Source organism: Eutrema salsugineum, unplaced genomic scaffold (genome assembly GCF_000478725.1).
Source record: "Eutrema salsugineum unplaced genomic scaffold, Eutsalg1_0 scaffold_14, whole genome shotgun sequence".
NCBI lineage: Eukaryota > Viridiplantae > Streptophyta > Magnoliopsida > Brassicales > Brassicaceae > Eutrema > Eutrema salsugineum.
Genome location: NW_006256877.1, coordinates 3108469 through 3133977, shown reverse-complemented (window position 1 = coordinate 3133977; position 25509 = coordinate 3108469). Strand labels below are relative to the sequence as shown.

At 37.7% G+C, this 25509-nt stretch overlaps 3 protein-coding genes and 1 pseudogene across 3 annotated transcripts; 2 read left to right on the top strand and 2 right to left on the bottom strand.

Annotated features, from left to right (window-relative positions):
• Positions 1–4839: 4839 nt before the first annotated feature.
• Positions 4840–7189, top strand: LOC18023010 (annotated as a pseudogene).
• Positions 7190–11029: 3840 nt separating this feature from the next.
• LOC18023007 lies at positions 11030–12419 on the bottom strand. The gene is made up of 2 exons (XM_006405373.2): positions 12280–12419; positions 11030–12177 (listed from the first exon to the last, which is right to left on the bottom strand). The coding sequence occupies exons 1-2, from the start codon at positions 12334–12336 to the stop codon at positions 11149–11151; spliced, it is 1086 nt and encodes a 361-aa protein (XP_006405436.1). The 5' UTR covers positions 12337–12419; the 3' UTR covers positions 11030–11148.
• Positions 12420–15392: 2973 nt separating this feature from the next.
• LOC18023006 (glycosyltransferase family 92 protein RCOM_0530710) lies at positions 15393–19326 on the top strand. Its single transcript, XM_024158606.1, is given in 7 exon segments — positions 15393–15544; positions 15639–16206; positions 16445–16942; positions 17197–17298; positions 17597–17675; positions 17764–17821; positions 17823–19326. Coding segments are annotated over 7 exon segments (2961 nt in total).
• A 1904-nt stretch (positions 19327–21230) lies between these two features.
• On the bottom strand, positions 21231–25509 carry LOC18023003 (AUGMIN subunit 6). The gene is made up of 13 exons (XM_006405370.2): positions 25247–25509; positions 25044–25100; positions 24847–24941; positions 24463–24613; positions 24223–24348; positions 23965–24121; positions 23782–23842; positions 23387–23705; positions 23106–23231; positions 22521–22682; positions 22179–22428; positions 21610–22071; positions 21231–21494 (listed from the first exon to the last, which is right to left on the bottom strand). Exons 1-13 carry the CDS (start codon positions 25460–25462, stop codon positions 21454–21456), a joined length of 2223 nt encoding a protein of 740 aa, XP_006405433.1. The 5' UTR covers positions 25463–25509; the 3' UTR covers positions 21231–21453.

Below are 25509 nucleotides of genomic sequence, written 5' to 3'. Positions count from 1 at the left end.
TTATTATTGATATTTTTTGACGACGAACTAACATCGCCGTTACTAAACAACTTCTTAGATGTTCATAATTTTGTATCCACCGTATATCCTCTTTGTATTCCATCTTGATAATACAATTTAGACCCAAAAAAAAAATGATGCCCATAATATTGTATGTGCAGCAGTACTTCGATTCGAATAAATTGTAACTAACTAATTTCTCAGACATTAGAGGTGTTGAATCTAACTTTGTTAACTAACTAATTCTTTTTTCGCTTCAAATATCTAAGCCAAACACTAAAACCTGCTCATAATCTTATAGTCGCAGGGTTCATATTTTTTTTTTTCTTTTTCCATTATCACATCTTTTCAATCATACAAAAACACATTTTAACTATTGTACATCGTATTAGAGTGATCTCCTCTCCAACGATATCTTTCTGAATCTTCCCTTCGATTTTGAGCTTAGCAGAGTCTGTATCGCTTTTGATAAGCGACTCTTCCACACCTTCCGCCAAAGCAGACTGCTTTGCCACGTGGAGAGAGAAACTGGTGCCCTGTGGTGCTTTTGATTTCTCGGCGATCAGCTTCTTCGTGGCTTTCAGCAGCCCTTTCACGAGGTTTTGGCCTTGAGCAAAATCAACCATCTTTTCTGAATGATCAAAGGATTTTTTTGAAGAAGAAAGAGCTGTAGATGATCGAATATTCATGGTGCATGCTCATTAATATAGAGAAGCTCTTCCTTTCGTTCTGCATAATAATTAATTCTGCATTACAATTACTTCTGCATAATAATTACTCCTGTTTTTGTATCTAAGAAGCAGAGCAAAACTCAGAGACCATTTTCGGAAGGAGAAAGGAGACGGGGGAGAGAGAAGCAGGAGAGAGAAGAAGGAGAGAGCGGGAGAGAGAAGAAAGAGACTTATATATGTAAGTATATTAATATTTATTTATAATGGTTAATGGTTGATGAGAATGTTTGTAATGGTTCTTCTAAATAAAGGAGACCACATTGCTTCTTTGTGTTATGCTTTTTCCCATCTTTTATTCTTTTGTTCTTTTGTGGGGTTAACTCCACCACTACTCTCTTTTATCTCATCTTTTCCATCCATTTCAAAATTAATTTCACTAAATCTTGACATATAAAATAAGGGAACGAGTAACTTAACTTATTAATTTACTATATCACCCATGTACACAACATATATATGAAAAAGTAGGAACAGTTACGTTACAAGACAGCTGTATACATAAAACAAAAACCTTTTAGCATTTAATCGGTATGTTAGCCATTAGGTACTCCAGAGTCCAATCTATGTTACTATATGACTAGTTATGAGAGGAAGCTACATGACATAAAACTATTTGCAAACTCATATCACTAAGGTTATTAGATAAAAACTAGAACCGAATGTCAAAATAAATTGGAGGTTGTAAAAGGCGGTTTTAATTTGCGATTAAATTTTCGATTCAAAACTATTATAGTTGAACATATATACAGTAAGAGTTTTCTTTTCTTTTTTTTTCTGACAAAGTCAAACATGAAGAAAAGAAAGTGTATTTAGTAAATTTATTTGTAAAATATAAAATCAGGAATATCTAACTAATGATGACGATGCTGACATGCATTTATATGCAACAAAGTATTAGCATTTGCGTGATCAAAATCAGTTTTTAATGGCTCTTTTTGCCCAAAAAAAATAAAAAAAAAAATAAACCGACTTTTTTAAGCCTTTGCGTGATCATAAGCAGTTTTGTAATATGCATAATTATATATCTTTTATCACATTATTTTACGTTGTTCGTTTTATTTATAATATCCACATTTAATTATAACATACTGTTTTTATTAACCCTAGTGTGCTAAAGCCTAGCTTTGCTTTCTAACACGTAGAGATCATGATCATGTGTAGAAGAAAAAGACAGTCCTTAATTTCTCCAACCAATGTTCTTTGCTTTTTTTAATGGCTCTTTTCCCCCAAAAAATAAATAAAATTAACCGACTTTTTTAAGCTTCTTTGTTTTTTTTGGTTGGACTTTTTTAAGCTTCTTAAGTTCTACATCAAAAAGCTCTTTCCTTTTAAATATCTCTATAAATATCTCTATAACTTTTACTTTCTGATGGATAGAAAAGTCCAAGCCTAGAGACTAGAATATCACTACTGTTTTGTTCAGTCTTTCCACTTGGAAAATGTGTATATATATGATGTAATCCAAATAACTTCTCGATATGATGCATGATTTACAAAAAAAACTCAACAATTAATCTTACTCTTTAAATTACAAATCCTGTTTAACCACTATGTGTAGCTTAATGAGTTATGACATAATCGAGGCAAACTCATATATCTATGTGTTATGCAAATTCCATTACTTAATTAACGACCCCCGATGTTGCACATTTCATGTTTTATGCAATAAAAGTTACAAAACCAAGTAACAAACCATAATTAGTAAGAAAAGAAACTAGATGGAAAATTATCAGCCCATAGGACAGTGGCATCAGCTCACCGAAGCGCGTACATCCAAGTTGCCATCTTTCAAAGGCACAACGGTCGGCGAGATTGTTAGTCTGGCGCGTGAGGTTTATTATTTTCCTACATTTTAATTTAAAAGAGAAATCTTAGGGGATTTTCTTTCAATTTACATCAGCAAAAAAAAAACATAATATTAATAATTCCATTAACTAATACAGTTTTATATTATTATTTTTAATTTAAAAACTAATATTGATATATCTTGGATTAGCATTAATTTTGTAATATGCATAATTATATATCTTTTATCACATTATATTACGTTGTTCGTTTTATTTATAATATCCACATTTAATTATAACATACTGTTTTTATTAACCTTAGTGTGCTAAAGACTAGCTTTGCTTTATAACACGTAGAGATCATGATCATGTGTAGAAGAAAAGACAGTCCTTAATTTCTCCAACCAATGTTCTTTGCTTTTTTTAATGGCTCTTTTTCAGAGAGGGTATATTATTTTCCTACATTTTAATTTTTTTTTGGTAAGACTACATTTTAATTTAAAAGAGAAATCTTAGGAGATTTTCTTTCAATTTACATCAGCAAAAAAAAACTAATATTGATAATTCCATTAACTAATACAGTTTTATAATATTATTTTTAATAGTATGAAGACGTAACAAAATAAAATAAACCAATTCACAAGAAAATGAATAAACAAAAACTTGAAATAAAACTATAAATTTAAAAGTAGATAACTTGAATAGTGCTCCTGTAGCCTATACGAAATATGCGCTAGATAGCTTCTGATTCTCATTAGTTAAAGTTGAACCACCGGCTAAAACCACAACATTAACATTAATGGTCCATGCTATCCTAATATCTTTAAAGTCAGCATCGAGTTTTCCTATATCGCCGTGAGAACAGAATTTTTCCTATTTCACTTTTTAATTTTATTTTAAGAAGATCAGCAGAACCGTTCGTCCCTAAATCTATACATATTGGGTCACTGTTCCCAAATAAGCCTTACCATCACCAGAAGAGACGCAGCATTTTCAGCTATTTGCTTAACCCGAGCTAGCTGCCTCACCTTCATTCAACTCCTTCCAATTCCAAAACCATAAGAAAAACCCCAAATATCCCTAGAACATAACAATTCCAATAGTCAATAAATTCCAAATGTAAGCAGAAGTATCCCATTTAAAGTTCCCCTAATAGAGCAAAAGGAGAGATACAAAAATTACTTATGCAATCATGTTTGTTATAACGTTGGGAAGAAAGTAGTATGTATTTTTTTAAAAAAATACTCAATTTGCACTCAAAGCCTTTCTTTAATGTGTTTTTCCCTTAATAAAATATACACCTTGGGATATAAAATGAATAAACCAAAAAAAAACTAGAAAACAAATAACATGTCCTATTAATAAAAATAAACTGACAAAAAATTTAGGTAAGAGGAAAAAAATGAGGACAATTTTTTAAAAAATTATATACTCTTTTTAATGTTTTAAAGCTATACATATTAAGAAATCAAAAACAAATATATGTAAATCAATATCTATAATTTAGACATAAGAGATGAAATTATAAACGAGGGAATTTTGCTAAAATTCTTCAATGTTCAAATCAGCGAAAAAAAAAAAAAAGAACGCACTAATCAGTAGAAAAATAGCGTAAGACGATAAAAGTGAAAAACAATAGTTCTGCAATACGCGAGCAAAGAAAAGGTTAAAATAGAATAGATGCCACGAGGGGAAAGAATGCATGATCATGAGTTGGTAAGAAAAGATTTCATTTTACCCTACGATAATTTACGATGGGTATGTGCTTACTGAAACTGTAACAGTGACATAAATGTTACGTGTAAGTGAAACTGTTATAGTGACATAAATGTAATATATGTGCATGTATTTAGTGTGAGAAGGATAGCATGCCAGCTTATATTGACATTTAATTATTTGTATTATTGGGTTAATGATCCAAATAAAAGTTCTAAGACAGTGGCTTTCTTCCAAAAATTTGAATGTACAGAAAAAATGCACTCTAAGACAAATGATCGATCGTGGGATAACAGGAAGACAAAATCTATATTGTTAGGTAAAATAAACTTATGTTTAGATTAAATTTATATTTTTTTAAAATAATATGAACTAGTTATATAAAAAGATCGGGCTTTCGTCTATTGGGCCTGACTTGGGCTTAGTCTTTAGATTGTCTTTAAAGCCTATTATCTTTAGTTACTTACTATCTTATGTTTAGATTAAATTTATATTTTTAAAATAATATTATGAAAGTTATATTTCAACTAATGAAAACCTGAGATTTACTTATATATCGATTTCAAATGTGACTCTTGTTTCTGAATCGAACTTGTGTGTGATCCATGGCGATGATGATGGTATTTGCGCAACCCAAGAAGAAGCTACTTCCTCTCCTTCTTTTCCTCTTCTGTATATCCGTCATCATTCTCCTCGTCCTCGTCTCCGAGACCACGCACACTGTCGCCGAACGAGGAACTACTTTCCGGCGTGATTACAGCAATGTCCCTCCTTTCACTTTCCTCATCAAAGTCCTCACCTTTAGCCGTCTCCACTCTCTCTCCCGCTGTCTCCGATCTCTCGCCGCCGCGGAGTACGGCGTTGCAGGAGCCACAGGACGCGTTCACCTCCACGTCTACATCGATCACTTCTCACTCCCCCGCAAGGATAAATCGGTGAAAGATCAGTTGAGAAGCGCCAAGGAGATACTCGATTTTGTTGATAAGTTCGAGTGGAGATTTGGGGGAAAACTGGTTCACTATCGAACCGCCAACGCCGGTTTGCAGGGGCAGTGGCTGGAAGCTTGGTGGCCCAGCTCAGATCACGAATTTGCGTTCGTCGTTGAAGATGATCTTGAGCTTTCTCCGCTTTACTACTCCTTTCTCGAAACCGTGATTCATAACTACTACTATGATCATTCCAATTTCAATCCTTCCGTCTATGGAGCTTCGCTTCAGAGACCAAGGTTCGTTCCAGGTACCACTTTCTTTTCACCAATTGGGTTTCGTACAACAGTTCCTAAGTATGAGCATCGACTGATCAATTTCGTTTCTTTGGGATCTGAGTATGACTTCTCTAGGATATATCCTTTCTAGTTGCTCTTACTTGCAGTTATTGTTAGTGCCAGTTAATCTCGTTTGAATAGTTCAAATACGATGTTGATGGGAGCAACATGATTTCTTCTTATATGCCTTTCCCAAATGATATAACTAGGCAAGTATGGATCAGTGACAAGTAGGAGGATTCATGTGCTGCTAATGCTTAGTCTTTTTGTCAGTTCCTAAATAATGTCTGAATTCGTCACTGATACATGTAGTGGTCAAAATGCAGGTAAACATGGAAATAAACTCCATGTAGATCCCAGAACGAATGTTTTCTTATACCAGTTGGTGGGAACTTGGGGACAGCTACTCTTCCCAAAACCTTGGAAAGAGTTCAGACTATGGTATGACGACCACAAATCCAACAACAAGAAGCCTTTCCTTGATGGCATGGTAAACTTCCAACTTGTCACTTACCATCTTCCTCATGGATGGATTTCATAATTCCAAGTGTTATGTCGTTTGTTTGTCTGCCATGTCTGCTCAGGTGACGAATGGATGGTACAAGAGGATAGGAGAACGAATATGGACACCTTGGTTCATAAAGTTTATTCACTCTCGTGGCTATTTTAACATCTACACCAATTTCCAAAATGAGGGGGCTTTGAGTGTCTCTCACAGGGATGCTGGTGTTAACTATGGAAAAACCGCTGGGCCAGATTCGCAGTTGCTGAATAAAAGTTCCATCAGTTCTGATTTTCTGAAACTCCAACCCTTGAGCAACCTTAAGTGGTACGATTACTGTTTCAGTGAAGTTGTTCCCGGTAGAATTGTGAGGAACCTGAATGAGCTTGGCGCCGTCCTTCCTTCTGTGCAGAGAGAGAGAGAACCATAATTCTGGTCAGTCTATTTGCTGCAGACAAGATGTTTATCAGGAACTTACTCTGCCATTTCGAGAAGCTTAATACTCAAAACCACATTTTTATAGGCCCTAGCTCTGAGTTGTTCTATGATCTTTCAAGAAGGGGACATCCTGTGATTGATGCGGATATGTTTCTTGACAACTTGGTAAAAAGCACAACTTCTTACCCAAACTCAGTGAAGGAGGCTCTGGGCAATTCTTACGTTGTTAAGAAATGCTTAGAACTTGGATACAGCACCTGGATATTTTCAAGTAATGCGCTTCTAGTGGATAAGGGTCCACTCCTTGACAGAATCAGATCAGAGTACGACTTTTATATCGGGGAAACCTCTGGAATATTGATTGTTCAATCTTCATCGGTCACTCAAAAGTTATGGAGCAGTGAGCTTCTGCATAGTATCGTATCCTCAGCGACGAAGAATCCATCCCCAAAACAAGGTCTAGATTTTATTCATCTTGTGAAAGAGCTAGTGGAACGAAAGGGAAAGATGATTAAGACAGTAGAGACGATGAGCATTGCAGAGAATACCAATGCCAAAAGCGTAAACCGATCGTTGGGGGATGGCAAGCCGGTGGCGTATTGGTCACCTGAGGTTGACTCCAATGTCATTCGGACAAAGCTTGCGGAATTGAACTTGTGGCTCATTGATGATGATCTCTCTTGCAAAGCTGTGATTTGTCATAGCTCAATACGTTAAATAAAAAAGGAAGCTATTGGCAGTTTCTGGCGATGGCATCACAATGATTCGCGGGTGAAACACACGGGGGTGTGGGGGATGAGTTATTTAGATTTTGTTATTAGGTATACGAAATGTGATTTAGATCAATGCCAAGAATATATTGCTTGATTTAACATGAGTACCAGAAAAAAAAAAAAAAGAGAGAATATTGTATATTGTCTATTTGCGTTTTACAGGCTAAAATTGGAGTTTAATCCAATCTAAACGCATTGTCTAATGTCAAAATCACATCCTTATCTCCCTATGACGTGTGCCTCGATATAGATTAGGATATCACAACACAATCAAGAGTCGACATAATATTGAAAAATGATCTGATCGACATATATATACGTACCTACCTGGACATAGAGACGAACCATAGGATCATACTTATCGGAGAAGTTACATCTCATAAGATCTCCTCTTATTGGAGAAACATGAGGGTTTCCTTTCCAATAAGCAAGTATATGTTTCTCTTGCATTCTCCTGGTAATTAGAGGATAAAAAGTTGACTTTATTTGAGAAACTTTGGTGGAAAGATAATGCGATTGACAAACTTTCATGAAATTTTGTATAGTTTTAACTTATGAAATATAGCTAGATAAAACCATGTGAAAATATTAGTATTAGTTTGTACTGTTCCTTCATGATTTATACATATACATATAGTATTATTTTTTTATCATTGAACAGGCGTCGCGAACTAGCGTCAAGAAAAGTCAACTATTCTAGTGTCTCTCCCTCGATATAAGAAATAAAAAAATAAGAAAAGGGGAAAATTTCAAAGCGGCAGCGTATTGGTTCTCCATCAAAAAAGCTTTTAAAGGGGAAATAACGGTAATATACTTTTAAATTCAAATTTTTTTGAATAGTCTTCCGCTTCGAATTCGAAGCAGCAGCAGCTTTGATTATTGTTTGGCTTGTTGTTGTTGGATGAAATGGCCGATCAGAGGAGTAAAAACAATAGGTGGAACTGGGAGGTGAGTGGATTCGAACCGAGGAAGTCCTCTTCGAATGCATCTTTCGAGGAGAGCGGTCCCCGTACGACCGGTCCACTGGTGCTTGACATAGCCAAAGGAGTAACTCCATCTCAATGCAACGAGCAAATAGATTGTCCGCACTACACACCTAGCATCTACGCTGCTTTACAGGCATTATATTTATCTCTTAAATCCTTACACCATTCAGCTGTACAAGTATTCTAAGTATCTCATTTCCTTCTCCCAGGCTGTTACTTTAGTGATTATGTATGCTCCAGACGCAGATCTGCGGGAGAAGACATTTGATTTGAGACACTAAAGACGGTAAGTAAACCTTGACTTAATCAATATGTGGAAAACTATTTGACAGTTGCAGAACTGCCTTTGTTTCCTTAAAGGTCGTTTTTCTTATACAACTTTGAAATGAATTCGTTTCTTTAAACCGCTTGTGCTGATTAGCCTAAAGAACTAAAGAGGTGTTGGCCATTTTGACACAGAGTGACTATCCTCAGTCCATGTGCCCTGTTTTTCTTTCTTTCCGTTTACATTCTATTAAAATATTGTCTTTGTTCATAACTTTAAGTTATCTATGTGGCTTGGTTTAAAATATTAACAGATGATTATATATCTCGTCTTACTAATCTTTTTATTTGTGCTGTTTGATTAGATTATTTCTGATATCCCAGCTCCTCCGAGGTTTGACGTTTTAAAAGCCCTTGTCACGAATTCTCAGTCTTCCACAATGGTTAGTTCTTCCGTATTACCTTGAACTTTATTAATAGTAAAGCATGTAACAGTACTGCACAGACATGGTGATTATGATCGAAGATGCACCTTTGCATGCGTAGACCATTCATCATAAACTGCATAGTTTAGCATGTCTTCAGTCGTACCTTTTTAAAAAAGACAACGGTATCCCACTTCAACTAAAATTGTTTGCTAAATCACTCAGAGAGCGATCCTTGTGGATCAAGTTAAAGACAACATGAGCACAAGCATCGTGCAAGCTACAGATTGCGATACGCATGTTACTGAGCTAGTGGAGTTGGTCTTAAAGCCTCCACAGGGTGGTCCTCTGATCTTCCCGGATCAGAGCGATGAGGTTATTTGTTCCTTCCTATATCATTTCTGTTTAAGATTAATATATATTCGGTTCAATCTTTTCTGCATCATATAAGCCCAATAGATGATGTAAATAATACGGTTAAGGTAATCATATAGACCATTCATCATAAACTGCATAGTTTAGCATAATACGGTTAAGGTAATTTTATTTGAGAGGGACATATATACACAGAAATGGAAAACACGGCCCTGAAGATGCATGCATCAGAGTTTGATTTCATCATGTCTGAAGATGACTATCTAACAGAATCCATGCCACATCCATTTCATGATCTATGTTTGATTTTAAGACCAGAGGGACTACTCTCTAACTCAAAATCTCATAATCTTGGGAGCTATGTGAAACAAAGGCTCCAAAGCACTTGGAGCAAACTTCCTCGCAAGGAGATAACACATAGAAGTGTTACGACCATTGTAAGTGCAGTTCTTTCCATCAAAGAACTTCTCCATAATGTCCGATCTCCCAAACGTAGCCGGGAGGGGGGCCGCCCCTAGACCAGTCCACCCACGTCAAGCTCCGGTTAGCCAACGCCACAGGTTTCTCAATTGTCAACATCGTCGGGAAATAATGCTCGCCCACATGGCAAGCAGGCCTACAAAACTCTTTGAATTTCGGGTAGTACCATGTGTCTTTGACAATGGTATCTACGAGGTCCCGGTTTATCTCAAACCACTGAGACTCTTTTCGCCATTTGGTGATGGGAACTTCAGGGTCCATGTTCTCATTGTAGCGGCCTCGCCCAAACGGTCCAGATTCATCAAAAGCACCCATGAAGCTGTGTTTTGAAACCAATGTAACCCAATCCTTTCGGCATTTAAACCTCACCTCTGTTTCTGTTGTGTTGATTCCAGTGCGGTAAGTGATTCGTATCAGATATTGATAACGTTGTCAATAACATTTCAAGAATCTGTGTTCCAATGAGGATAGGAGTTTATTCTGTTGTTAATATTCCTGAAGACGAGTCTGTTCTTTTAAATTTTAGGGAAAAAGTGCCGTATGTGAAATGCGTGGAAGTTTTTGAAAGCGGAAACACCGAGCCACCCAGGTACATATAAAAGTAAGAAAGTATAGTTAAGCTACTGCTTTTAGTTTCAGAAGTTATTTTCTTATTCATGCCTTCTACGTTCTAATCGCTCTTTTAAGGGTTTCTCATAATGTTTTCTATTTTTTTTTTTTTTTTTTTGCTTTCTGAAATTTTGCGGTGGTGCTAAAGACACATGTAATTCCCACAAGCTTTCTAGAGAGGGCATTCCATAGGGATGCATTTTCGCAGAAGCCACCTCAATGGGCTTATCCGTTATCGACTGTCAGGAGGTTAACAGTACAGACAGAATGTCACTATCAACTGTTCAAGAAATGATTCATAAGGCTGAGGTAAAACTTGTGAATGCAAGTCTCTCGGTGGAGAAACGCAGTAGTTCAGTTCCCAAATCGGCGAATAGTGATGTGGATGGGTAATTCAGTTCCCAAATCGGCGAATAGTGGTGTGGCTGGGTCCCGAGGAATGGTCTCGACATTGATCTTGAGTGGAAGGGTTGTTCTGAAGGGTGATCCAGGTCTAAGAATGGACAGCATTCCTGACCCAGGAGTCCCATCGGCGTGTTCCAAGTATTTTGCAACCAATGCTTGGGAGGTACGTTGTCCCTGCGTCCCCTCGTATTGTTTTAATAATATCAAATTATGTAATTCAGTACATCGTCTATGAGAGACAAGGTCTCAAATTCAAATTTGACATTGTTGACAGAAAAAGGCACTTCAAATTAGATTGCAGACCCAAAATCAGGTTTCTCTTAAACAAGTTGGTAAGAGACAGACTCAAACAAGCTCGTAGCCTAAGAACTGACAAAAGAATAACATAGTAATTCATCGCATAGCTTGCTTTGGAAAATAGTAAGGGACCTTGGTCGCGTGGTGCGTTGAGAAGTTGATTTCAGCGCTACCAGGTCTGCGGAGACTAAAACCTCCCAACTCAATGGTCGATTTGGACTCGTGGACATCGACATAGTAGATGCAGTTTCTGTCGAGTAAAAATAAGGACGTCTCACAGAAAGGCTCCGACTTTGATAAGAAAATGCTAAAATCTCCAATGTCTTTAGTGTAAAAAGCGTTTCCATTCCCATCCAGCTTGAACACCCTAAAATCTTTGGTTTCAAAATGCGACATATCTTCAGTGCCATACCTGTACCAGATAACAAGGAAAGTCTCGCCAGCTGATGACTCCACCAAGTGTTCGGTTTTGTAACAAGAATCCAAAAGCTCCCTTTCTGTCTTTCTCAACCTGGGAAGGTTTTGAAAAAGTAACTTTTGCAACTTGGGTTTGTCCCTGTGTTTGTGTAGATCCCACGATCCCATGTGGCTGCCTCCAGAAGCTGGCAAAGAAAACATCTTGTCTCTCTGGGAAAACATGACATTTGAAGTGGAGAAACTAGGGTCTGCGATTCTGATGTTGGTCCACATGGAGTCTTGAGATGGCCTAATAAGGCTGAGTTGAGGTCCCAAGAACTTGACAGCCACAATACAGTCGTCGTTCTCAGGAGAAGAAGAGGACATGGCCACGCTGGTCACAATCTGGGTCTGGCAATGAGGTAGAGTTACAAGAGGAGGCAATGAAATGCGTTTTGGGTTTGACTCTGATGCAGTTAAGTTCATATCATCGTGAAGACACACAATGCGCTTCTTTAGAGTAGCGACCCAGCCTCGGGAAGCTCCGATAAGTCCCCTTCCCTCGAGCAACTCACAGGGTATCTCCTTTTTCAAATAACATAAACAGCAAGTGCGAAGACTGAAAAAATTGATGCCATCTCCATCTCCGATATTATTAGGTTTACCCAAGATGAAATACGGGTCTCTCTGACAATAAGAGGGATAAGAAAACAGACGAAAGCTCTGCATCTGCCAGGCAAAGCAAGTAATGAACAGATAGAAAAGAAATGACAACACCAAATGTACATAGATCCAAAAGGATAGAAGGAAGAAGAGAAAAGCTTCTCGTACCTGCAGAGCATAGTTCCGAGAGGGGAGCTTGGGGACTCGAAAGAGAAAGCGAGACATTTGTCGACGAGAAACCGACCTTTTCTCTCTATTGGTTCGCAGAAGCTTCTTGATTCGCTTCTGTGTTGCCAATGAAATTGAAACTCACCGATACCGTAACCTTTGATCTAGACTCCGGCGTAGAGCCGATTTAAACCTAAAAATAAGCGTGGTCACCAAGTTCTTTTATTTTTCCTTTTATTTTTATTTTTTTTGGTTCGTTCCTTTTATTTGTCAACAAAAATATTCTCTCTTCTACACCCGGGTCTTAATATAAACTTTTTCATAATTATATATTTTATATCTGAGTATATATAATGTGTAGGTATTTTATTATATAAAGTATCAACTTTCAAAGTTAGTAACTCATAAGATGTTGATAAGTGGCAGTTTGGTGCTTTACGATGTTGACATATGTCAAAATAAATTTTGTTTGTTAAATTCTTAAAAATATAAATAAAAAAGGAAAACTCTAAAATTACAAATTTATAAAAATTATTTCCTTTAATGATAACCAAAAAAGGAAAATCATTAAAGTAAATCATAAACCAAAAAATATTAAAATTTTTTTCAAAAAATGAAAATTTTTTCCTGAAAAAAATATTTACAAAAAAAATTCATAAACTAAAAAGGATTTAAGGAATTTTTTTTTTTTTTTAGAATCCCCAAAAAATTATAAACAATCACCTTTATATAAAGGGATGGATCTACTCTCTCATAATTTTTCATTAAACACAAAAACACAATCCTAAAAATTTCAGCCACTTTCTAATTTAAATATTTTCGAGAGGTGTGTTTTTTCATAAACCTATTGATTAATCTCTAATTATTTCAATATATGTTGTAATATAACTTCCGACGTCTTAATCTATATGTCTTATATAAGATACTTTTTTTATGCGTACCAATCTATATGTCTTATAATTAATACTTTTTGCAATCTATGCGTATTTATAATGATATCAATCTATTAATAATTTACGAATAAAAAGCATTTAATATATGTGTATTACTTTAGGAATCGAAATTTTCCAAAAACTTCGATTAAGACGTTATAATGATGAATTTTCTCCTCTTTTATGAGCATGTAAATATTTTAATTTTTTATCCTATATTTTTAATAAATTTAATTTTTTTAATTTAATATTATCTGAAAATATTAAATTTTATTCTAATACAGAAAAATACTATTATAGGTTTTCTGCATCATTCTCTACTTGAAAGTTTAAAGGTGAATTATGTGAAAGAAATATGATTGAAATTTGCAACTTCAATGTGCAAGATTGCAATAAAAAATTACAAAGTCTCTGATCATAAATTTCAAATTAGACTAACTAAGAGAGCAACAATTGCCTGTGTGAGACAACAATATTGTCAAATACCCCTTGAATAATTTTAACTTCGAAATTATGAGGACTTTGAAAAATGTAAAAAGCGATTTATACGGTATATTATTTATTATGAATTTAAATTATTATATATCTCATTAATTTCTTTTAGAGGGTATACATTTTCGAATATGTTTTGTTTTATGATTTTTGCGAATTTTTAAATTACGGGTTATAAATAATATTTTTCATTAATCAAAAATAAATTTTAATATTAATTTTCCGTTTTTACCCGCCTATCAGGCGGGTCCTAGTTCTTAAAAAAATGCTTAAAAAAACAAGGGGTTTTTGCTAAAAATAACCCAAAACTTGATTTTAAATACAAAAGTAGACCCCTGAAAAAAGGTTTTCCAGATATAACCTACAGAGGTAGTGAAAAGACCATTTAATCCTGTATGAGTAAACAAAAAACAGATGTCCTAATTACCGTTTACTCCCTGACGAAGTCTACTAAAGTGAAAATGAAGTCTACTAGTAGACTTCGTTTTATCTAAATGAAGTCTACTAAGTAATAAATCTGTAAATTTAATTTAAAAATTTATAAAAAAAAATTTTGGTATCAAAATTACCTTCATAAATTTGGTAATTGTAACCCAAATGTACATAAATTATTTTTTCATATTGATAAATAAAAATTTATGTTTTTAAATTAAGTAGAAGTAAATATATTATTTAGGTTTTAAAATTTGTAGACTTCGATATTGAAGTCTACTAAACCGTAAAAATTAACCTAATAGACATTTAACCGAGATTAAACCGGGAATAACTTCCCTTAACCAAGAGAAACTGCCCTTAACCGGGTAAATTAACCTAGACCCCGGAAAATTAGCAACTTTAACCGGAAAAAACTTACCCGAACCGTACGGAATTACCAGACTATATATACGAATTACAGATCCCGTTAAAAAAAAAACCGTCGAAAAGTTCGTGTAAGAAAAAAAAACTCGAAGGCGATTCGTATTCTCTCCTCCCGCGCCGTCGACATTCAGAACTGCCGCGGAGAAACTCGTTACTCGTTCAGGCAAGTTTTCTTTCTCCAACCACACTCCCATGCTTCCCTACTCCTCCGTATTCATCACCGTTCCGTCTTCCATATCTGAAATTAGGGTTTTTGTTTTTTTTTTGCAGATTTGCTTTCGCCGTTGGAGGTTAAAGTAATTTCCTGCCTCAAAACGGTTAGTAGATGTTGTTCCGAAGTTATATACTTAGCAATTCTTAAATTTCTTCTATCTTCCTGTAATTTCTTTTCCGTCGGGTTTGACTTAGGTTTTTTTACCAGATCTGGTTGTATTTTCTCGGCGCCAACTGCATCTAATAAAGGCGGTAACACTCTAAACTTTGTAGATTGACTTCATATACTGTAATTTTAGTGAAAGTAGACTTCATTTTGTGAAAGTAGACTTCATTTTGTGAAAGTAGACTTCATTTTGTGAAAGTAGACTTCATTTTGTGAAAGTAGACTTCATTTTGTGAAAGTAGACTTCTTTTTGTGAAAGTAGACTTCTTTGTGTGAAATTAGACTTCTTTTACTGAAAGTAGCCTTCAATTTGGAATGTAGACTTCATTTTGATAAAGTAGACTTCATTTTGAAAATGTAGACTTCATTCGGGAATAGACTTCAAACCGTTACTCTACTAGTTTTTCTCATTAGACCTTTGTTACCGTTGATGCAGGAATATTTGTTAGATAATGGCCTCTGAATTCCCCAGAAGACTTTACACCAAAGGGTATGAGCCAGTCCCGGATAAAAGCATCGGCTATTACGCTGATGATTATAGGCTTGTCCCTGCACTAAAGTCAGCTCTAGAGGAGGATGAATGGGAAGAGATTTACGAGTCACCGTTGGGTGTCTTTTTAAAGTTCCATGAGTTGGATTTTGGTTGGGCTTCTAGGCTGGTGCACCACATGCTGACCTTTCAGATAGTTTGCAAGCAGAGGTACGAGATCTGGAGCCTCATTGCATGAGTTTGAGGAGATCACCGGACTCAACTGCGGGTACGTGGATGACTTGGCTTTAACTGATCTTGCGCTTACCGATGACACACATGCATTTTGGGAGCTAATGGGGGTCGATGCCGAGTCGGGCCCAAGCACTACCGAAATTATCGAAGCATGTTCCAACTGCTCATCATGGTCTCGTGATGATAGGCTGCGGTTGGGTTATCTTGGGATCTACGCTGGTTTCATAGTGGCAACGAGACCCGGCTCATCCACAAATGTCAACTATGCCAGACTAGTGATGGATCTCGAAAGTTTTAAGGATTTTCCATGGGGAAGAATTGCTTTTCAGCATTTGATCAATTCTGTTAAGGAGAAAGATCTCAGCAAAAACATTCATATAGAAGGATTTGTGCAAGCTCTTCAACTGTGGGTTTACTATGCTCTACCGGATTTTGCTGCTGAATTTGGCGAACCATTGCCAAATGTTATTGAAGAACCTCTTTTGCTGGCTTACAAAGGATCCAGAGGACGAAAGAACGTCAAAGCCAACATGCTAAAACAGGTACTGTATTAGTGTAGTAGACTTCTATGTAGTAATGAGTTTTCAATGTAGACTTCAGAAGTAGATTTCATGTGTAGACTTCTATATGTGTCATTAATAGTGTGTGACATTCAGAAGTAGACTTCTATGTTAGATTTCAAGAGTAGACTTCGATGTTAGACTTCAGGAGTAGACTTCATACGTAGTTTATCGAGGCTTTATATGGCTCTAAACCCATTTATTCATCGTGTTTTACCAGGCTCGCATACAGTCCTGCGTGGCTAAGGACTTGGCGGATATGTTTCCCGTGTGGGACGATGACGAACATGATCCAGATATTGTAAAGATTGTCAATGCACTCCATGACCCCAATTTCAAGTTCTTAAAAGAACATTGGCCTTTGGAAGGTGTTTTGGGTGCACACATCGTCAAGTCAGAAGCCGGAAAGAGGAGCCTTCCCTCAGATGAATCAAGTCGCAAGAGACCCTGCACAGCCTCTGCATCTGCCGCATCATTCGTTGGTGATCAAGGGGTCGGAGTTGTCGCTACTATGAAAGCGCACTTCGACCAATGCTTCGAAAGCTTTTCAACCAAGATGCTGAGTGGTCTTGGTAGCTGTGAAAAGCAGATCAAACTTCTCACCGAGAAGGTTGAATCTGTAGAGCGTGCGGTAGAAGAGTTGGCTACAGGGTCGGCGAAGCACACTGAGGAAGAGCCAACCCAGCAGCAGGTCACAGGATCCAAGAAGCATGAAGGGGTTAGTTCCAAAAACCCTCCGCCTATACGAAAACATTACATGCGAACAAGATCACACAAAGTTACGAACACTTAATACTAATGTCATTTGAATTCGAACATGTTTACTACTGTTATGTACCATTTGAGATTATTTACTTATGTTTTCAAAACTTGTTGTTTACAATTTTCAGACTATGAAAAAACATGTTACTAAATTATAGCATTGGTGTACTCATTTGTATATTCATGCATGTTTCTGACAATAAACTGCAGAGTAATTCAGAGAAAGATGATGTTTCGAAGAAGGCTAATGTCAACGTTGGTGCGTGTGAGAGTGTTAACGCCCCCGGGGATGCAAAAGGAAAGAAAGCTGCCGTTAATGAAGAAGAGGCCCCAGAGCCTAGTATTTGTTAAATTGACCCGAAGACGTGTGACGTAGACTTCGATGCGATTGCACTTGCCAAAAATGTCAAAGCCAGAGAAGCAGCTCAGTTAGTTGCCCGAGCAACGAGTGCCCGACACCGCCAACTGGCTGCGACACAGAAGAGTCCCTTCTTAGGAAACAACACCGCAAAGGCCATCATTCCATCGTCGGCATCTCACTCCGGCCGTGCCCGTGGATATGATCCTTTTGATCAAACCGGTGTCAGGGCGAAGCATACCACTCTAATAGGTAATCAATTTTTTGTTCCGTTTTGTTGCTCTGTTCGTCTTCTCCTTCGTTCTCTTCTCTGCTTTGGTAATATTCTTAGGTAATCAATTTTTTATAATCACAACCGTTAAATTTTAAACGCCGATTATTTTAATCGTTAATTCATAACAAATTAATGGAAAACTCAGGAAAATTTCGGCCGGTGGTGCGGTCATCGGTCAAGACGGTTCTCGGTGGCTCCGTACCAAACATTGATTTTCCTAAAATATCCTTCGTCTTCTTGGTTATTTACAAAACACGACCTCTTTTGCGTTTTCTCCGACGCAAACGACTCGTCTAAACTGTACAAAGAGCTTCCGCTCGCCGTCGAAATCGACGACTTTGGCCGTCAGATCGTACGGTGTTCAGCCGTGCCACTTGGCAATAATGTATCGCTCGTCGTTTCGAGATGGACAGTTGATAATCACCTCCTGGTAGGACCCACGCACCTTTGGGATTGGCTGGTTTACGACGCCGTGATAGACCATGATAACTCCACGGTGGTTTTCATCAAGGGGCTAAATCTACGGCCAGGAAGAGCTGCTGACGTGTCAAGATACGAGTGTGTGTATGGTTGGGATTTCACGAAACCCAAACTTTTGCTGAGATCAAAAGTTATCTCGGCGGCTCAAGAAATCGTACGGTGTAAAACGCCGTTAACAGTATTGGACGACCCAAAACTGGTCCAGTCTCCTCCAATGAAAGTCTCTGTGAGAATCAAAGGAAGCGTGATGCTTCCTTCCGTTGCCCATCCAATTAACCATCCGGGTCGGGTCAAAAACTCGAAAAAGAAACGGTTTGAAACGTGTGTTTGCAGCATGACGCGAAACACAGCCAACGTTTTGAGAGAGTGGGTGATGTACCACGCCGGAATCGGTGTTCAACGGTGGTTCATCTACGATAACAACAGCGACGACGACATAGTTTCCGAGATTACGAATCTGAAAAAACGCGGTTACAATATCTCGAGACATTTTTGGCCGTGGATCAAAACTCAGGAAGCTGGATTCGCCAATTGTGCGATTCGATCACAAAGAGAGTGCGATTGGGTCGCGTTTATCGACGTCGACGAGTTCTTCTACATCCCGTCTGGTCAAACACTAATCGAAGTCATCAGAAATCACACAACACCATCATCGTCCGGTGCGATCGGCGAAATTCGAACGCCGTGTCACAGCTTCGGACCGTCAGGTCTTAGAGATCCACCACGCGACGGAGTCACGGCGGCGTACACGTGTTGAATGGCGTTGCCAGAGAGGCACAAGAGTATAATTCGACCGGAATCCCTAAACGCGACGCTGATAAACATCATGCACCATTTTCACCTGAGAGAAGGGTTCGTGTTTGCTGACGTGGATAAGGGTACTATGGTAATTAACCATTACAAGTATCAGGTTTGGGATATTTTTAAGGAGAAGTTTAAAAGGAGAGTTGCGACTTACGTGGCGAATTGGCAAAACAAAGAGAAAGATCGGGCACTCGGATTAGGGACCCGACCCGTTGAACCGTCTGATTGGGCTGAGAGGTTTTGCGAGGTGAGAGATATTGGGCTTAGAGATTGGGTTCTGGAAAATTTCATAGATCGTAAAACGCAGCGTTTAGTGTGGGATAGAGAAGAGAAGAGAATTGAAGATGAAGTTATAGCTCAAATAAGCTCGTGGGCCGATAAAAGGGTTGGTCGGAAGAGGAAAAAGCAATTGAAAGCACAATAGTTACAGCAATTGTTTTTTATCCACGGTGAAAAAATAATGTAGATACGTCTATTTTGTAAATATTTGATTGCTACCGGTGGAAAAAGAAGAAGAAACAAATCACAAATGTATACTCTTTACTTAACAGGTTTAATAATACGCCAAGATAGATTTAGTTTCTAATTTTAGGTTTATCAAAAGATGAAACATGGTGGTGAATCTAATTTTGTTAATATTTGATTGCTACCGGTGGAAAAAGAAGAAGAAACAAATCACAAATGTATACTCTTTACTTAACAGGTTAAATAATACGTCAAGATAGATTTAGTTTCTAAGTTTAGGTTTATCAAAAGATGAAACATGGTGGTGAATTTGTGATGATGATTATTGATTAATGATTACGCTTATCAGAATATGAATAACTTCTTTGTGTAAACCAATCATCACCCTAATCATCAAGTCGGCGTTTTGTTTTCACATGGTTTACAGGTTTTAATTCTTTGATTATTCTACTAAAGACCAATATTTGCTACCCGTAATAATAATGCGAATTATATATATATTTTTTATTCAATAGCGTTTACTGCGGCACATCCGCAACTAACGTGATTATCTTCGCAACTTTAAGCCAAGTAACGTTATTACCGTATTATAATTTTGGTAGGATATATGGTGAATATCACTCCTTGATATAATAAGCACAATTTAATTTACTATATGTGCCTATTATATTTACATATACTACTCTGGATTTTTTATTTAAAATTGCTAACCACAGAAAACGAATTGGCTCCACGTCTACTTTTAAAATCCATTATATATTAAACTAAATATATTAAGATTCTATTTGCATTTATGAGGCTAATTTTACCCTTCATTGGCTATCCATAGAAGGCAACAAACAATAATTTACTTGATTACAAAAGTTAGAAAATAAAAACAATAATTCAATTTCAAACTTTCTAATTCTGCAAATATTTATTTCACCCTTTCTTTTGCTTTTTCTTTTCAAGTCCAAATTATTGCCCAATTATAGGAACGTGAAAGACATAATAAATTATAATCTTGAGTAGCTGTCTTGATTAATGCATCACAAAGCCGGCCAATTAAACAAAAAAAAACAAACAAATCTTTATTATAAATCCAAAATAAATAGAAAAAGATCCTAATTAAGAAGATATCTCGACATATTTAAAATCAATAGTTTTCTCTCTATATATGAACAAATCTCGCAATCCATATTACACAACAATCGTTCTCTCATTCACCAAACCTCAGCAAAAACGCAGCGTTTTTTGACGAAAATGATGATGAAGAAGATGTTTGTTCAGATCGCAGTGATTTGTGTATTGGCGACGATCGCCGCCGTCTCCGCTCACGAAGGTCACAGCCATTCTCCGGCTCCGGCACCGGGACCAGCATCTAGCTCAGCCGTCGTTTCGGCCACCAATATGTTCACCGGTTTGGCTTTTGCCGCCGTGGCTCTCGTTCTTGGTCTCAACCACTAAGTTCTTCAGTACCATCGTCGTGTTTTTTGGTTTCAATATCTATGAATTTGTTTTCTTGACTTTTTGATGTCTTATTATATTTTTATAAAAACTTTCATTTGTTTGACTCCCTAATTGTTGATCTTATTTGGTGAATGAAATAAACCTTTATTGGACGTCTTTGCTTTTTGTGTTAAGATTTGGATTATAAATCCAATTCATAAAAAACGAAACTTTCTCCTAGAGTGCTCATGCAATGCCTGTTTGCGTAGGTACGTAATAGAAAATGTAATTACCTTATCAAACTGTCACTGTAATAATCTACATGAGGTTTGTTAACACGATGCTCATTAGCAATTTAGCATGTACAACAGAAGAGACTAAGTACCAAACACAATCAATATCAAAGAGATTTAGAAGATAAAAGAAAGAATCGCAGATCAAACTCTTCTTTCACTATTTTCTTTACTTTACAACTAAAAAGTTAAAACAAAAGGATCAATCTGTAATATTTTTTTGGAAAACCAAACATTAGAGACCGATGCTTCTACCTGAGCTTAGAGGTTTTTTACACACACACTAACACACAAACGAAGTCATATCATCCTCATCAAACAAACATATGTGTCATCGTCTCTGTCTGATTCAGGGCTTCTTCATCCTAATGCTCCATTAAAGCAGCCTCGGTTTCTGACAAAGGAGCTGCAAAAAAAAAGTGAAATGGGTAAAAGCTGTAACTTTGCGAGTTATGTTCTTAAACATTATGCGAGTCATGTGACTGATGTCGAGTAAACACCAAAGAGGATAATCAACGTACCTAACAAGTCTTCATAGGTATCTGATAATAGAGTCGAGTCCATTAGTAGAGGTGGGGAAAAGACTTGATCTTCAACATCGTAAAACGATTGTTGTGCATCGGATGTTACACTGTTTGATCCAGCAACTGAGAGAAACCCGTTCCCGTTATCATAATCTTTGAACGAATCTAAATCATCAAACGTGTCAGGTATATCGCTGTACTTGCTTGGCGCATGGTTATCCTGACCATTGGGTTCGAGAAACGAAGGCTCGCTTGTAAGTAGCCTCGTAGACCCTTTGAGAGGCAGGCCTTTGGTTTCTGATGGAAAACGGGAAAAGCCGGCTGCTGAAAGAGGTACGAAATAATGCTCGGAGCCCTCATCAGATTGACTGTCTCGTGATGATCCTGCTGAGGAAGGAATCAATAGAGCAGCTTCCCTTACAGATTTCTTCAGGTTCTGGACAAAACAAGTGTTGGTATCTGAAACCAAAGTTTAGAGTTATAAGACAAAAGGTCTGTGTGACTACGTATTGGCATATCACAGTCGGGAAAAAGCATTTATTGAGAAGGTAAATTATGCAACACACCAGCCGGCAAGTTGTCTGCTCGAGTATTTGACAGAGGTTGGTCTGTAGAGTTCTTCTCAGACAAGCTTTCCATTTTGTTGACCTGAGAAGCCATTGTGTGTCGCTTTTGTGCATTTCCACCTTTACCAGAAGAAGTAGGAGTGGAGCTAAATAACTGTGGAAGCTTTAACGTAGGACTAGCTGAGACTTTCTCGAGCTGAACATTAGACATTGCCGAGGTCAGCTCAGCAACATCATTGGACACACCTTCCTGTATTGCAAGAGCGGGAAAAAAAGTACATGAGCATCTAAATCAATATGCATTTGGAAGAGATTTAAAATTTTAATTCATCAAACTGTTACCGTAATTCTCCCACTCCCCTGAGATTGTAGAAGTGAAGCTGCTTGCCCGTTACTCCTAGTAGCTGGAGGTAAGGTCGGGGGAAGACTATTAACTTTCTCCGTACATTCTGAAATGGACTTTTGGATGGCTGGAGAAACTTCCTTTAATTGGTTGATGAGTACCTGCATATAGTGTGCCATCAGCAGTAAGAACATAGTAGAGATTTAACCAGTAGATATGAGCTAGATGCAAAAGAAATTTTTTGTGGGCAAGCTCTAAGAGATCCAACAAACAGCATGGTAATAAAAGATGTAATTACTCCATCGGTCTCAGAACTTTGATACTCTCCCAAGAGAAGCTGAACCATACTCTTCAAATTATTAAACGGAACTCCAAGATTATCCAATCAAACATGTACTGCGTTTTTATAAATACAACAGAATTGCTAGAAAACCAGATTTTTTTATTACTACAGCGTACGCCGTCTAGAGGCTATGTTTCATTGACATTTTTCGTCAACAAAAGCAGCTTATGTTTCTAAGCTGTGCATTTGGCTTGGCAGAAAACAACTTTTACCTAAGGGAACAAACAAGTAACACATATACCTGAAAGCTAGCTAAATGTTGTTGATGTTCAGTCAAAGTTGCAGCCAATGATTCAACATGCCCACTTGTACCTCCATCATTTGCAGTCCGCAAGATATCTGGACCATCCCCATCATTTGCTTTAGCCTAAACATGTATAGATGAAAGATAAGTAACAAATTCATGGAACTGAATTCCTCGCAGAAAAAAAAGAGTGTGGAGCATTAAGCAATGAAGGAAAGCGTATAATTAGCCAGAATGGTTAAAAGCACTTCAGTGAATCGAGGTATGAGGAGACATACCAGCTGAAGAGACTGTTTGTGAATACGCTGTAATGCGTGTGTCCAGCGCCTTATGATTTCCGCTACATCCACTGTCTGGTTGATCCTTCCACCTCTATCATCTACTCGAGAAACTGTTTCATCACTTGCTTGTGAGGTGGTTTCGAAACTGTCTCCAAGAGAATGCTCATGCATGTTTGCGTACGATCCATCACTAAGTTCTTTGTCATCTGCAAGTGACAGAGATGAATCATCCGAATGGGCAGACAGTAATTCTGCACGAGGAACTTGAGAACTCTGATCCATCGCTGCAAGTAGGGCTGATCCTGAAATTCGATATCTACAGATCAAAGGAAACGAGACGTCAATATTGGTCAGTGGAATTCAGAGTAGGTGTCTTCTAAGAGGCCAATTACCTATGCTCCCTGTGAGCTATCAAATCCTCAATGGGACCTGACGCAAGAACTTCATGCTGACCTGAAGAAGGTGACAAACGATAAAACCATAAAACTATATCACTCCTGCATAATTCTATATTTTGAGTACTTTTTCTCTGTGTTAACTCAACGAATACATAGAACAGCATAAAAAGACCTTACCTTTTCGAGCCATTATCGAATCCCATAACCGAGTGGACTTTGACACTAGATGAGAATTCTGACTGGAGCTAGAAACAAGGTCATCCCACACTTCTCCTTCCTGTTTCACTTTGTTTCTTAAATCGTTAAGTTTTTCTAGTTCCTGCTGCAGGTATGCCTGATGCCAACAAAAAGGAAAATGAAATGCATCAATAAACCAATATACCCAGAGAAAACAAATCAGTACCTCTCACCAAAGAAGAACACCTAACGTCTTACCTCTTCAGCACAGAGACCACGGAACTCTGCAGTCATCTCATGGGCTAAATTAGACCACATGGCCTGTCTTTGTACCGCAGTTTCTGCGTTTTTAAGAAATCGTCGGCGCTCAAGCACTATCCGGGCCTGCAAAGATAGAAACGAGCATATGTATGTTATTCCATGCACTAGTCAACAAGGTTCGCACAGACCAACATAAGTATGACACGCAATGTCGAAAGGAAAACATATGGGTACTACCTTGGTTACAGGAAGCAAAGTAGCTGCATGTGAGAAGGATACGTCTGTTAGAGAAGAAGGCAGCGGATTGGAAGCCACATCGGCAGGAAATGTCCGTCTATGAACTTCTCTAAGTGCATGCAATGAAAGTTGCCATAAGAGCTCTACAAATCTGCAATCAAAACAGGAGGTTTTACATTTACATATTACATCATATAATGCTGCTCAATTGCTTGGAACTTCAGAGAAAACCCAAAAGCTCAACATGTTAAGCAGAAAAATTAAACCTTAGATGCCCAACGAGATAGGAAGCAGATAATGACTAACTAGTTGCTCATTATCAAGCACTAGAAACCCGAATGAATGTAAACATAAGAATCACATCACTGCGTAGCCTCAACCAACCTTGGTCCGCAGCAAGTGGCCAGTGATGAAACCCTCGAGTTACTCCTTGGTAATGCCCCTTGTGATTCAAGCTCGCTAATAATCCCTTGAACAACCTTCATTGGCATAATTCAACTATGATTTCAATAAGCAAACGATTTTCCACAAATACCAAAGAAACTGGAAATCTAAATTTCGCAAGTTCTCAAGCCGTTTACCTTGCGAAAATCGCGAGATTGAGCCGAATCGAAAATTGGCCAGACCTTATCGAAATCCTGAGAGATCGAGACAAACCAAAATCAAACGAGTGATTCCAGAGCCTTAAAACCAGCAGAGAGCCAATCACTATGTTCAAAACCGAGATTCCCAAAACCGATTTCGTACGAGTAAGCGAGAGAGAGAGAGTGGAGAGAAATCGAACCTTTGCAGACTGAGCGGGTCCTCGGAGAGAGGAGAGGATGAAGTAGAGAAGCTGTTCTCCGAGCTTCGGGTTTGAATGGCGGAATAACCCGACCCGAGGCGTGCCGTTGGAGGCTCCGAGTCCGATCACGTTCGGATCCAAACCTAATAGCAAGCAGTTTGTGTACATTGCACTCTCGAGCTCAAGTTCTCTCTCCTTCTCTCTGTCCATCGTCATCACCGTCGTCTCCGATCTTCCTCTCTCTCCTCTTTTACGATTTTTTC